The 15057-nt window shown below is 43.6% G+C and overlaps 1 protein-coding gene across 8 annotated transcripts in view; it reads right to left on the reverse strand.

Annotated features, from left to right (window-relative positions):
• LOC310902358 (uncharacterized protein) overlaps positions 1–15057 on the reverse strand; it is a 137093-nt gene that overhangs the window by 3444 nt on the left and 118592 nt on the right. For 2 of the 8 annotated variants that reach the window (XR_014586667.1, XR_014586668.1), the window contains exon 3: positions 8725–8812. The exons of 5 other annotated variants lie outside the window; for them this stretch is intronic. Coding sequence is in view for 1 of the 3 variants with exons in the window: in XM_083843774.1 (XP_083699900.1) it covers positions 3492–3505 (14 nt within the window). In the remaining 2 variants the exon portion in view is untranslated. Of the gene's footprint in view, positions 1–2854; positions 3506–8724; positions 8813–15057 lie in introns of those variants that run through there. One more of the 8 variants, XM_083843774.1, reaches the window with a different exon arrangement.

Consider the following 15057-nt stretch of genomic DNA (forward strand, 5'->3'; position numbering starts at 1 on the left):
TGTGCTGTAGATTTTTAACATATGTCCACAGGAATGCTCTTGCCTGTCCTAATTACTTTCCCCCTCTCAAATATTTAAGCAAGGATGGGACATGCCAGAGAGATGCATGTGAGAGCTTTTTTTTTTTTTTTAGAAAGAATTTAACCTCTGACTTTTACAAGCAGAGACTCGATTTCTAGATATGAGTTCTTTGCCTGCTTTTCAGTAAATTTTATTTTACAATCATTTGTTGAAACTGTATCCAAGTCTTTATTGTGCATGACACTTGGAGTTCTTTTTTATTGACTTATGCTGCTTCTTGCCAAAGTCAAAATGTTGGAAGTAAGGCCATTGGCATGTGTAAAAAAAAACAAAAAAAACCCAAAAAAACGTATAAAGAATAAAATTACTTTGGGTGGAAACAGAAGAAATGACACAAAATAAACATTTCCCTTTTTATGGTCATGTTTACATCACAGACTGTAAGAAAAATAACAGAACTAAACTAAGCTTGTTGTTGTGGGAAGATGCAGGTATTTTCATGCATCTAATACTTTTATAGGAGTCTCATGACTGGGCAGAAGGGCAGTATACTCCTGGATGGGTGCAATGGGAAGAGAGCTTTATCTCAGCACTGCTTATTGCTCAGACCTCTTCTTGCCCTTAAATTCCTCACGGCTTGTTTCCTTTCCTATCATAATCTTCCACGTTGGCTTCCCCTTTTTATTTTCCCCCTTCCTTCTTTTTCTGAATTTGCATTGGTTATTTGATGATACGGATTATTTGAGGATATGAATTATTTTAGGATTATTTTCCTGTACCAATACTTTTTAAAGGCTACTTCAATTTACATATATGAAAATAGAGTAAGTTCATACTATAAAGCAACTTTGCAGGAGATTTGCTTTCAACAGATATTCTCAAATTCAAACACTAATTCCCAGATAAAAGCTTCCTTATATTTAAATCTTCCCTGAACTTTCTACTTTTCCCATGTATAGGAGACTCAGGCCTTAAAAGGGAGGAAGGAAGGAGGCCAGCTGAGATGAGGGAGATCTAATGACTTCCCAGCAATGCCAACAGCCCCAGCCAGTGTTTGCTGATTCTTTCCTAGCATGGCCTGAGGTTTGCAAATGCACCAAGCCACAAACCCACAGGTGATTTTGCAAAGGCTAGAGCCCAAGATTTTATATTTACAGTCACAGAAGCAAATACTTTACACATTTCTACTATGCCTTTATACGGTTCAGGAAAGAAAAAGAAAATAAAAAGAAATAAAACATACTGCTTTCAAGGCAAAATTCAGTAAAATCCATCATCTCACCTGTGTTCATATTGAAATCAAATCAGAGTATGAGTTTCACATTGTTTTGAAGCAAAATCAAAAGAACCTTTAGTACCGCCCTTAAGAGGCATAAATCCAGCAGAAGTCCTGGTGTTACAGTGTGTGACCAGTTATGTTTGTGCACTAGCAATGCCTCAGCTAGCTGGCTGAATGCTCACATAGGGAGCTTAGCCCATCTCACACTGCCCTGCTACGTGCTGCCTAAGAGTCATGCAGGTAGGAAGGTTGGCTTAGTTCTCAGAGCTCTGTAGGATAACAAATCTGTGTAAATCTGTCTTCATGGTTTTCATCACCTGAGAATATACTCAGTCTGGCAAATGTGAAGACAAACTCCATAAACAGAAATACACATTGTTTTTTTAGTTTTCAAATTATTACCATCTGTGTCTTGGGAGTGTTTCATATCTATAGAAATACCTGGACATTCTTGCACATAAATGTAGCTGGAACGTTTTTCAAGGTGAAGCTGCGTGCTTCTATGGTTGAGATGTCTTTGGTATGCAAGTTAGTAAAGGATTTTCCCCAAGTACCTCTGCACTACACTATCCAGGGTAGCCACATCCTGCCAGAAAGGATTTTAAGGAGGCAAAATACAGATCATTTTTGACACTAACCGCCCCTCTCCTGGAAGAGCCTTACCCTCTGCCCAGAATAATATTTTCTTTGGGCCAGCAACTCAGAAGCCTCTGTTCCCCCTCCCCTTGAACTCAGCTCTTGGGGGGAGCAGGGAAGGTAGAAACAGTTGCTGTGAAGCTTAATAGCATCTTGATGGCTTGTATAAATTTAGGATGATGCCATGCCCCTCCAGTGTGTGCGAAGAAAGGTGCTGCTCCACCTGCAAACAGTGCTGCCCAGCAAGGCAGGGCCCACTCACCCAAGCCCAGGGACAGCAGGCCCAGCAACGTGAACGTGGAGCTAAGGAAACGTCTGTGGCACAGCGATGGCCACAGGACTTTAAGAACAGGGTCAGAAGCAAACACAGCTACATCTGATAGGAGAATAAAGCACATCATGCTGAAGTAATGAGACTGATAGGTTAACAGCTTTGGGAGCGAAATACTTGTGATCAGCAGCTAAAAACATAACTGCATTTCCTGAATTAAAAATAAGACTTTTGGGAGGAGTCATACTCGTTAGCTGAGTTATGCTGGCTACTTCAGCTGCATACTTGGTATTCCAAGGAGCTGCCTGTTGCTTCCTGAGACTCAGACCCAGGCACCTGGACGTGTTGCTGAAGTCCAGCTGCTCGGCCAGCGTGGAGCCGCGCACTGCAGGCCCCGATCTCGCTGCAGGACTTCTCGTGGCAGCTGCTGCTGCTCCGAGGCGAGCTGACCGTCCCTGCGGGTCAGGGGTGACGATGCCACCATTATATCTGAGACACACACAGGAGAGAAATTCTGCCCAGCTGCATGCAAATGTTTCCTTGTCCTCTCATGGCAACTGAGGTAAGAATGAATGCCATGCCTTTTACCAGGGAATATTAACATATTTCCTTTCAGCTTTCGGTGCTGCATATGGAAAGAAAAACAATAAGGCAGTGAGATAGGACAAAAACCCAAAGAGAAAAGAAAAAATCCAGTGGGACGATATCTAATTGGACTTCTGCCTAATAGGAGTCTTTTCAATGTTCCAGTATGGGCCTTCATGTTTCAATTTTGTGGTACTGACTTCTACTATGCCAAAGTGATCGTGAGTGTTTATTCAGGAGTACGTCCTTGACTAGAGAGGTCTTAAAGGTAACACAAAGGTTTATTTGATAATAAATAATATTGCAAGGTCTAAACCTGAGCAGCCTGAACACAAAGGGTTTAGAGACAACAGAAATCACAACCACTCCACCACTCAATCTGAACTAGTATAACTAAAAATAACACCTCGCAGAGAACTCCTCTGGTTTGCTTTTTCTTTTCAAAATGAAAACATTCGGCTTAAAAGTAGCTTGTTTTGACTGAGCAATACAAAGGCAAAACATGAAAACAAAGTAGTCTGTATTTGGCACCCCTGTTTCTAGCCCAAACTAGTGTAAATATTGCTGGAGCTTCTGTGTTCATTCTTCCTGGGTTAGCAAGGCTGGCCTCACAGAGGTCTGCCTTCCCGATCACCGAGTGAGCTCCCACCGCGGTGGTGGCTGCTGGAAAAACACACTGGATGTACTGTACACAGGCACTCAGCCAACAGTACCTGGAAAATGAAAATAATATTTTAAAAGGGAAGTACACACAGTCTATGTGCAGAATAATTACCCACTGTATGTAGGAGAGAGTGGAGGAAAATAGAGACTGATGTTTCGCACATGAATTTGCAATGTACTGAAGAATAATATTCACTACCACAACCACCAGCCTCATCCATTCAGACGCTTTTAGAGTAAAAGCCATCTTTTGGTGAGTCATGAAGTTCCTGGGGTATCTGATGCTATTTTTGCCTGCTGGCGGCGTGCCAGCCTCCCGTCAGGTTCAGATTCAATTAGGACACATCCAACACTGTGTGGCTCGTACTAATCTTCCCCACAGCAGGAGAAGGAGGACCCAGATGAAGGCCCCAAGGGGAGCTGCAATGAGTAGGTGTCCAAATTAAACTGAGTGTGGAGTTATGGGGATATTGGGCCATTTGCCCTTCAGAACATAAACGCTATATGCCCTTGCTTCCTGAGCATTTACTCTCTCACTCTCCAAAAGCTTGAGGCAAGGAAAAAGGGGCAGATAAAATGAGGTCTGATGCCTTTTGCATAACCGTAATGGTCCTGAGTGAAAGCCTCTGAAAGACAGTGAGACGGGGTAGCTCAGTGGAATTTAGCGCAGGTTCCATATGTCTGAACATTGTTTATGGTGCTGGAGCATGCTGTTCTGCCGGATCACCAGGGAGATATATGGCTTTCCTTTGCAAACGACTTTTGTTTTATGGGCAGCGGTTAAACAGCGCCAGGTTGCTAGAAGCATGTCTATATAAACCTCACATCCCTCACCAGTGTCTTTCCTGTGAGCATGCACAATGCCCCCAGGGTTGATAAGCACCATGGAAAAAAAGAACGATTTGCACCTTACTCATTGGTGCAACCATTTTTACCCAAATTATTACTTCTCTTCCTTCCTTGCTTCCTTCCTTGCTTCCTTCCTTCCTTCATTTTCCTTCCTTTCCTGCTTGCATTTCCTTTCTTTCCTTTCTTTCCTTCCCTCCCTGACTCCCACCTTCCTCCATTCTTTTCTTCTTTCCCTCCCTCCTTGTCTCTTTTTCTTTCCTTCATATAGATCAGTTTGGATTCACTGAGACTTGAAGTGATGGAGACTGGTTAATGCCATCTTGCTACAGAGCTGTAATATCATTATTTAAGAAAAGAGAAGAGCTTGACCCTGCAAGGTCCATACTGCCATAAGACAAGACATTAAAATTAATAGGATTAAGGAAGATCTGTGTCCTTCAAGACTGCAATTCATGCCCTTACAACTGTAGCATTTGGATTTTGATGGAAAAAGAAAGACCGAATGTATAATGACTTATGCAAAGGTTCTTCTGTTCAAGTCAGTGATTTCTCATAGCCCAAGGAAGAATGAAGACTACCTTATAATGAGAAATCATTTATTACGTAAGACAGAGGGAAGAAGGAAATAAGCCTTCTTTAAATAAAAGAAACACGGAAATTAAAATATATATATATATATATATTTTTTTTTTTAAGAAATAAGTATGTGATTCCTTGGAAGAAAAATAAACTGCATAGCTTTAATGTTATGCGGAAGATCACAATTTTTAAAAATAGTGTTAATTGCATTATTTTACATTTTTAAATGGACCAATTCACCCCATCTCAAGTAAATGGCCGGAATCCTGCGGTGTTAATTCCTGTAACATAACTGAAGTGGGAGGGTGCAGACTTACAGAGATGTGGTTGTGTGGTGGTTTTTTGTTTGTTTGGTTTTTGTTTTGTTTTGGTTTTTTTTGAAGGGGGTGTTTTTGTTTTGTTTTGTTTTGTTTTGCTAAAGAAGTGATAAAAAGCAAACTGAACATGCAATAAATAAATGAAAGTGAAGAAAGCTCTTTTGTTCTTTTGACTAATCTTTACATTAAATCTTTTTTTTTTTTTTTCAAGAAGCGGATGTAGCATCAGTTACAGCTCTATCTGAATATTCTCACATTTTTGTAGCAGAGCCAAAGAATATACAGTTTATAGAAATCTTGAGAACTGCTTCAGGTGAGATGACAGATACAGCAACAACTTCCTACCCTGAGTTCCCCCTCTGCTTGACAGCCAAAACCAAGCAGTGCAACATGTGATACGAAACAATACAAAACCAAGCAACAGATGTTGTATTCACAGCTGCAGTTTGGATTCAAGAAGATGGTATGGCAAGAAATGCTGGCTAGTCCATGCTAAAATTCCCACTGCATCAAATGGAAACACAATTTCGCCCCCTACATCAAGCACAATCTAAGCTTTCATACCATTTTAACTATCAAAAGGAACAGGAGGAAAAGGCATAGGTCAAAGGAATGATATCTCACCTTTTTTAACCCACGAAAATTTTTCTGGACTTTTTTAACTGATAATAAATATTTTTTGTTAAAAGCTATAAGAAAACTAACAATTTAAATACATTTCACCACTACTCTAAGTAGCAAGCAGACATTCTATGATTTTTCTACCAAATATTTCATAAGAGGCTGTATCTATTGACCAGCTGACCTGAAAAGATAAGTCAGGCTTTAGTTTTGGGCTGTTCCTCTTTTAAACACAAAGCCAGCTTAAAGCATTTCAGATGGAATATATTTTATCTGGGTCAGTTCATTGATCTGATGTGCCACTAAGGCTCACAAACAGTTAAACTCACAGAGGGAAAAGCCGAGCAGTGCATGACCGAATGGCTGTAAGTGGAAACGTCTTAATCTAGCTCTCCTGGTTAAGAAAAGAGATAAACAACAGCATGCATTGTCCAAGGCTTCTTGTGAACCAGAAGGGTCCCACACACAACCTTGTGATCACCCACGAGAGCACTTGTGCTCGTGTACACCTGCTCTCTGGGGAGATACATCGCAACAAGTGCCTGCAACTTGACATCATGTGAAGGAATTTGACATTTTTATAGCAGAAGACTCTACTGCAACCAGGATTTTGATACAGGAGATGAACAGACAATTCTTTGTGAAACAGTTGGTTCTGTCTTTGCCACTGCCTTGCACAGGCAGCTAGGGCAAGCCCTAGGCCAGGGTACGCAGCACACGTAATGTTTACAGCAAGTAGGAAGAGCAGAGTAAGACATCAAGATTTTGCTTTAGAGAAAGAATGGCATTGTAAACAGCCGTAAGGGAATTAAAAACATTGAGTTTTAGCTTGTTCCCAGGTGTTCTTTGATGTATCCAGGAGGCATCATTTGTCTTGCTGAGTGAAGCCTCTTTTGCGTATTACTACCTTTTCCTCTAGGAAACATTTATTAGGTTTTGGTTGGGAAATAGCCATTGAGCCTTTGGGCAAGCCTGATTTGTGTAGCAGTAAGATATGGAATTTACTTATTTCCTTGTTATACTGTCCTCCTACAGAAATGTCAGTCTCATGGTGGTAAACACCAGATGACACCTTCAAATGTTTCATTTTTTTTGTCCTTGATTTCAGATCAGTTTTGTGGAAATCGGATGTAAAAGTTGCTAAGACACACTTGAGCCAGGCTTACGGAATGGGTTAAAGAAGACACTCTAGGCCCCAAGACAACCTCCTCGGAGAACTGGGCTATAAAAGGCCTCTTGTCTCACTGTCATTCTGTGTGCCTGCTGGCTTAATTTCTCTCTGCCTGGTATAAAAGACCACCCACCATGTGGCACACGGCCACTATTTTTTGTGGAAACTATGATAATATCGATGTATTGTGGTTCTGTCACTGGCTTCGCAGCAGGAGTGGAGAACAGACTTGTTCTCATACAGCCTGATCCAAAGCCCACTGAAGATGATGGCAGTAGCTTTGTTGACTTCACCAGGCTTTGGAGAAAGCCGTTAGGAAAAATATGGGATGCTGGTGAAGAACAAGCTTACAGTACCCTTGACTTGCAGCACAGATAGGTTGAACGGTTTTGCTAAACCAAATAACAATTTTAATTTAATCTCCACTAGAAAAATAGGAAAAATTAAATGCTTGCCATATGGTGAAAATATGTTAAGCTTCAAAGAAATAGTAATAATTAAATACAACTATGCAAAGTTTTTTTAGGTTTGAATAGCATGCCAGTTTCAATATTATAAAACATACATATATAATCCTATTAAAGCTCATTTGAAAAAAGGAATGCTTTGAATAATGCAAGCTCTTAGGTCACATTTTTTCACCTGCATATTTGTTTTCATTTTAATCAACACTGCTATAATCACAAAACTTGGTACAATTTTGTGTAGCCTTCAGTGCACATCAACATTTTCAACAATTTCAATTTCTTCTACAGGTAACATCCACATGAAACAACCTTTGAAGATAAAGAAATAAAAACTGACAAATAAATATGTGTACTTAGAAACAGCATATCAGTAAACTCTATAATCATAAGGAATATTAAACCCAAAGCTTTTGGCTGCCCTCACTTTCTGCTCCTTTGCCTGGAGATGGAGGACTCATGCATTGTCACTGTGGCACAAGCACCAGAGACAGGCGTGCAGCCTGGCAAGCAGAAACACCCAAATACACAAAGGTCTTAAATGCAGGAGAGGCCCCAGGGCCGTGAGCAGATGCTGTGCAAGGTGCATTTCTGGCTTGCAAGCTCGGGCTGTCCAGGCTGAAAGGTTGTGTCCAATTCTTTCACCATAACTTTGGGTCAAATAATGCCAGGTCAGGATGTGCCTGCTTTACTTGCCTGTCTTCTCCACATCTACAATCTGGAGAACAGCGATTAATGAAATCAAGGCCGTAAACAGAGAAAACCTGAGCCTCTCACTCCTCTTTCAGTGTGATTTGCCCAACAAAGAACACTGATAATCCGGATCAGGGAGCTTTGTGAACTCTTCTGGCATGAATACTGCAAATGGCATGCTAAAATGCGGTCATATACACTAAATACCCATATCCCCACACATACAATCCCCTGCCTAAAATCTCTCTGTATTAAAAACTCATCAGGCACATAAATGCTCTTGGAATAGCTAACCCAAATAGCAAGGAAATGGCTACATAAATTTCCCCACAGTTGTTCTTTCCCAGACACAAAGAGCTATTTCACATTCCTAGACCTTTCAGTACCTGCTCTCACAAGAGCCAGGATCATTCCAGATCCTGTGGGAGATGGAGGGGCAAGTCTGATGGGAGAGAGAAACTGTGGTACTGTGCTATGCTTTGAACTTTTTCTTAAGAGGTCCCTTTGAGCGCAGGGCCTTTTTAGACTTGCATTCACATTTTTTAGCAGTAAAAATCACAGTTGATGCTTATCACTTATCCTTTCTCCTTGATTATTCATGTTATTTATCTCCATGGGGTGATGCAGAGAGACCTCAAACTTGACACCATTGCCCTGGTATATCTGGCCAAGACAAGAAAATGTCAGTTCTCTTCCAAATAGTTTACAAACTACTTTCTCATTTGCATTGAAAGACTCACCTTTCCTTTACATTATCTGCAGAAATGTCAAGTATAGCAATTTTCCAAACTGTTAGGTAGGCTACTGCCTGTCAAATTTCAAAGCCTTTCCCTTTTCGAACCTTTAACACATAATAAATACTACTACTAATAATAAATAGTCTCCAAGATAAAGCTGTATTTATTTATTTCTAATACGTCTGTCAGTAATTCTGTAATTCAGGCCACATTTTTGCCACTGCTTTTCCTCAGGTTTGGATCTGTGTTGATTTAAGTCGAGACACTTGCACAGAAGCACATCCTCTCTGCTGAGGCCAGTGGACTTCTGCCAGTTTGTCCTAGCTGGGGAAAACCTGCCCTTTGCTGTTGTACCCACAGTTTCTTCTAGAGAAGTCTCTTTGCACACATGTGGTGCTCTTTGAATTAAACTGACTGCAGAAGTGCAAAGTGCTATCATTTTTTACCGCTGTTAAATAACAGCACTGACAGTTAAGAAAATCCTTTAGGAAAGAGCATCTGTGCATCTCTCCCTCAGCATGCAGCAAACAAAGAGCTGCACTGTTTTTTCCCAGCAGAACAAAAAGTCAAGTTCCTAAAAGCTCAGTCAAAATTTTGGCTTTACAAAAGGAATTTGCAGACGTGTCTCTCAAACATTAATTTGGGTGGTCTACCTACCACAGGACTCGTGGTGCTATCTGGTCTGTTGTTTATAGAAGTACATTCAAAAAGCTTGTATACGTGCTGTTGTTTTGGGGATGATTTTTTTTTTGTTTTATTTTTTGATGTAAAAAATAAACCATAACTGAATATTTATTTCCTTGTAAAAACAGATTGATGCATGTTGTCGACGGAGGGAAGACACAAACGCTCAATATGAGTGTTAAGTATGCTTCAGCTTTAATGGATAGCTCAATTGTCTTTTATCGTGTACAGGATAATTAGCTCATACATATTGCAAAAGCCAAGCTCCTTATTGGCAAGCGTCATCTACTGCCCTATCTGTTAGTTCCGCATTCTTCTATCCGCTAGTTCCCATTGCTAATCTAACTATAACTCCCAGGGCAGTATGCCCTCTACTATCATTGTTTCTAATTGCCTGGGATTTTTCACAAGAGTTCCCAGACAAGCCTTGCGTACGTGTCTTTGCTCTTGTTTCTCTAGACCAGCTGGGTGCGGTAATCCGCCATTTCCTTATCTTGCAGCTGTATAATATCAATGTGATTACGCGCAGCGAGCCAGTCCTCAACAATTCCCCCGTTTTTATTTTGAACCAAAAGCTTTTTATAGATTTTTCTATCAATCACCGCAGACACTGCAATAAGCAAGGTACAATAAGCAACAGGGTGAAAATCACATGCAGAGCTACGATTGTAAAGTAGCGTGCCTACTAGAATCTACATCAGTCAACAAGCCACTAAGTGCTAGGAATGTTGCTTTGCAGCGATACTGCTTTTTACTCACGCAGCACAATCACACAATCATGCAAAGAGGCCTCCTGCACTTCTCATTCATACCACAAGACAATATCACTTAAAATAATTTGTGTGCAGCTTCAGGAGGTCCTTGTCTGCTCCCGTGGTGAGCGGCTGAGAGTGGAGACCCCTCCGAGGAAAAAATGCTCGGGGTGCACCTAGGGGCGTCCGTTCCACAGTCGATCCCACAGCCGAGCAGAGCGGCTCCTGGCGCAAGGAAGGATGCTATTATAGTTTGTATAATGACAGCAAAGAGATGCATTGCAATAAGGAGCACGTGTGGCATTGACCCCTTTTTTTCGAGCAATTACACCTTACACATGCTATTACTGTTGCTAGAAAAACCCTACTAGTTAACTGCTCGAGCCTTTTTATTAGGCAACTAAATACTACTCGCGCCGCTATTATAATTAGGACAATTATTAGCAGTAAGCGTAACCCTTCTTTTATCAGACCCAATATCCAACCCCCCATGTTCCCAAACCAATTTGCAAACAGTCTATCAAGCCAATTATCTTGGACCACTATCTTCTTGGTGTGGTCTCTCAGCCATTTCAGCTGCTCGTGGATTGATTCGCCATGGTCCGAGAGATTAAAACAGCACATTCCTTCGAGCTCTTCACACCCGTGGCCCTGTGCCAGCAGTAAAAAATCAATCGCCGCTCTGTTCTGTAACACAGCGTGTCGCAAGCTATCCAGGTCCTGGGCCATTTCTGTGAGTACCTGCGTAGTCACATTTGCTTGTTTTACAGCCCAACAAGCTAGTTTCCCAAGACTAGCCATAGCATGAGCCACAGCCACTCCAGGCACAAGTGCCGCCGAAAAGAACCTTTCAGCAGGACCCCAGAGTTCGACCTGGTCATCGCAGTCACTCCCCAAAGTTTTGAGACTGCGTCTCGTCCGGCGTTTCCATTGTTGAGTAATGTTCCGCAATTCTTGACTATGTAGATCAGGGGCAAACAAGGTCAGGCGTCCTAAATAACATGGCCCACCATGCGAGTTGGCCGGGATTCCCTGCCAGGCTCGATCCCCACAAATCAGGAATATACCGGGTGGTAGGGCCTTGGCGGTGTGCCTTGGCCAGTCACCCCCGCCATCCTGATTCCATGCCCCCATGGTAGCGTTGGCGGTGTCGTTGTGTCCGCAGTAGCCGCCATTGGCCTCGAAGCCCCTTGTGTGTGAGGTCACATTGGTCCATTGAGTCATGTTTTGTTTTCCTTTATTCCACATAAAGCACGTCTGTGTCCAGTTATTGCTGGTGTTCCCTACCGCCACTGATCCCAACAAATCCAATTCTTGGGGATCCCACGGCAAGCTTGTGTTCAGAGCCACTAGCGCCGCTACGACGGCATCGGAGAGATTAGATGATAGATGGAATAACTCCGTACTTGCGGAGTATGGTGCTAACAGTTGTTTCAGTTCGTCCTTGTCCCCTATTGGGACCCCGAACAAACAGGTGCGGAAGGGATCAGTCGCTTTGGCAAGAGACAGGCAGAATTGAGCCAATCGAGTTCCCTTCGGTATATGTAGCGGAGGGAACATGGCTGATACCATAATTTGTATCTCCCCAGTAAAGTCCTTATCAATAAGTCCTGTTAACACTAAAGCCCCATTTAATGTCGCCGATGACCTTCCAATCAGAAGTGCTCCAACAGGCTCATTATTAATTTTTACAGGTCCCATAACGCCTGTTTTCACCGTAACAGGTTTGCTGTCCATTAGAGTCACATTCACTGCGGTTGCCAAATCCAATCCCCAGGCTCCCTCTGGTGGCTGGTTGGAGGTGAAAGGATTCGTCTCGGTTGGAGTCTCCGCAGCTGCCGCCGCTGTTGAGGGAAAAGCCGCTTTTTGTGTCATCGCGGGGCGGCGGTTCCCGCTGGCCCTCCCGTTTCCCTGGGCCTTCCTCCGGCAGACGGTCTCGTTGTGCGAGTTGGACTGGCAATGAGGGCACCACACGTTCGCTGTCCCGCACTGCCTCTTCATACGGCCCACGATACCGCATCGATAGCAACGTAGTGCAGGTCTCCCTGATGAGCGAGGACCTTTCCTACTTTGCAGGGGGGCAAGGGCGGCGAATACCTGCGACTGACTAGCCTGCAGTCCCTGAGTAATACTTTCCCCTACCTTTCGAATAGCGTCAACCAATAGCGCCTGCGAGCCTATCGGTATCCGCGACAATCGATCAAGAGCCTCTTCTATAGTCCAGGTACTGGGCAGCGTATTTAGAACATTTCGAGAGGTTTGATTACAATTTTGAAGGGCGCATTGTTTAAGAATAGGGCCTTTGAGATATTCGGGTAACCCAGCTACCTGTATAGCTGCGGCAACCCTATCAATAAATGTTCCAAACGCTTCGTCTCGCCCTTGCTTGATGGACATATAGGAGGGCATTCCTCCAGGCTCCCTAATTTGGTCCAGTGCTCTCCTAGCTAGCGTCATGGTCGCTTTTGCCTTATCCGGCCCCATTAGGGCCTGGGCCTCCAAGCGATTGTATGCACCGACCCCCAAAAGCTCCTCCAGCGTGACCCCGTATAATGGATCTCCGGGCTGACGCTGCACCGCAACTGCCTCCTGACAAGCTGAATGCCAATGGGCATTAAACAGCAGGATCTGATGCTGCGTCAGTATTAGTTTCATGATATTACGAATGTCGCCGGGGAGCAACACGTTAGTGGACCACAGATAGTCTAACATCTGTTTCGTTGGCTCCCCACGTATTCCTGACTCATTTACCGTGGCACGCAATTGGGTCAGTATTTTCCAGTCCAGATTTGTCATAGTAACAGTTGTCTGGCCCTGGGCGTTGGGCGGAGAGTACACTACGGGGAAGGCGCCTACAAGCTCTGTCGCCGCCCCCACATCGCCTTCACGCAACGCCTCCCCTGCAATCTTCGCCCAAAGTCCTGCCCTCTCCGACCCTCCTGACTCGATCCTCATATCTTCTAAAAATGGATTCTTATTTCTCCCTTCCCCTGTCGCCTCTTCCTCGGGAGTTTCCGGGGGTAGAGGAGGCGCACTGGGTTGTGCTCCCTCCTCCCCTCCCCCGGGGGCCGGGGGTAGAGGAGGCGCACTGGGTTGTGCTCCCTCCTCCCCTCCCCCGGGGGCTTTCATAGTGAATTGCCGGACTGATGGAGGGAGGGGGTACGGATTGGTCTCTTCATCTGCCCTCATCGTTTTGCGCAGCCGCTGTGTCGCAGCGGCTGCCACTTTCTGCTCTACCCGATATATCGTTAAAGCGTTCGTGACGGCCCGCCAAGGCTTTGCCAATTTCTTAGCCGTCTTATTCTCACTAATCATTTCCTCAAACAATATATCACCAAACTTACGCCACTCATCCTCCTCAAACAATGTGTCAGGGTTAACAAAGCAGCCCTTCGCCACCCCATAGGCCACTAACCCCTGTAATTCTTTATGACAATCTATATCTGGCGTCTTACGCTTTTCTAAAAAGCACTTAAGTAAATCAATTGCCGCCTGTTTCTCCATGCTTACTCACGGTGCCGTTGCCCCCGTGCAAAGCGTGTCTTACGCTTTTCTAAAAAGCACTTAAGTAAATTAATTGCCGCTTATTTCTCCATGCTTACTCACGGTGCCGTTGCCCCCGTGGAAAGCTTCCGTTCGCGGCGTTCCGGCGGGACCCGCTATGGGTTCGTCCCGGGCGCTCTTCCCGAGTCGCCTTCTGCTCGCCCCAATCTTATGTTCCGCGGATTCCGGGTTACGTAGTCAGAACCGGCTTTCCCCTTGTACTCCGTCGCCTAATACCGGCTTACTCGTTCAGGGTTCTCGTCCAGCAAGGCCTGTTCGGGCGCCATCTGTTGTCGACGGAGGGAAGACACAAACGCTCAATATGAGTGTTAAGTATGCTTCAGCTTTAATGGATAGCTCAATTGTCTTTTATCGTGTACAGGATAATTAGCTCATACATATTGCAAAAGCCAAGCTCCTTATTGGCAAGCGTCATCTACTGCCCTATCTGTTAGTTCCGCATTCTTCTATCCGCTAGTTCCCATTGCTAATCTAACTATAACTCCCAGGGCAGTATGCCCTCTACTATCATTGTTTCTAATTGCCTGGGATTTTTCACAAGAGTTCCCAGACAAGCCTTGCGTACGTGTCTTTGCTCTTGTTTCTCTAGACCAGCTGGGTGCGGTAATCCGCCATTTCCTTATCTTGCAGCTGTATAATATCAATGTGATTACGCGCAGCGAGCCAGTCCTCAACAGATGCATTATAATAAAATAATGCTTTCAAAGTACTCAAGATGCTTCTTCCAGTAAAGAAAACAATAACTGACTATTGTTATTTTTAAATATGGGGTCAATATATTCTCTTTGACAATAATAGACACATTTACAAGGTTAAATGTTCCAAGTTTAGTAGGAGAAATAATACAAAATAATGTGGAAGATAGCAAAACCCCATAAGACAGTAAGAACCAGACATGCTCCTGTGCAACCTGCTTCAAGTGTCCTTGCTTGAGCGGGGGGTTTCATGTCATTTTAAGTAGAAAGGGAAAAGTCTGAATAACCACAGGTGATAGAAGGATCTGAAGGTTAAACCTATTCAGGAACGCTAGGATAAACTAATATATTAGGTGGGTGTTGCAACCAGACTCCTATGCTTTTCATACCATTAGGTTTCCCTACAGACAGAACCCTTCTTAGTGTAAACTCTCCACGGGCAGTGTGCAGGGTCACATGAAGTATGTTTTCCAGAG

The sequence above is a fragment of the Anser anser genome (assembly GCF_964211835.1).
Source record: "Anser anser genome assembly, chromosome: 7".
In the NCBI taxonomy this organism is placed as follows: domain Eukaryota; kingdom Metazoa; phylum Chordata; class Aves; order Anseriformes; family Anatidae; genus Anser; species Anser anser.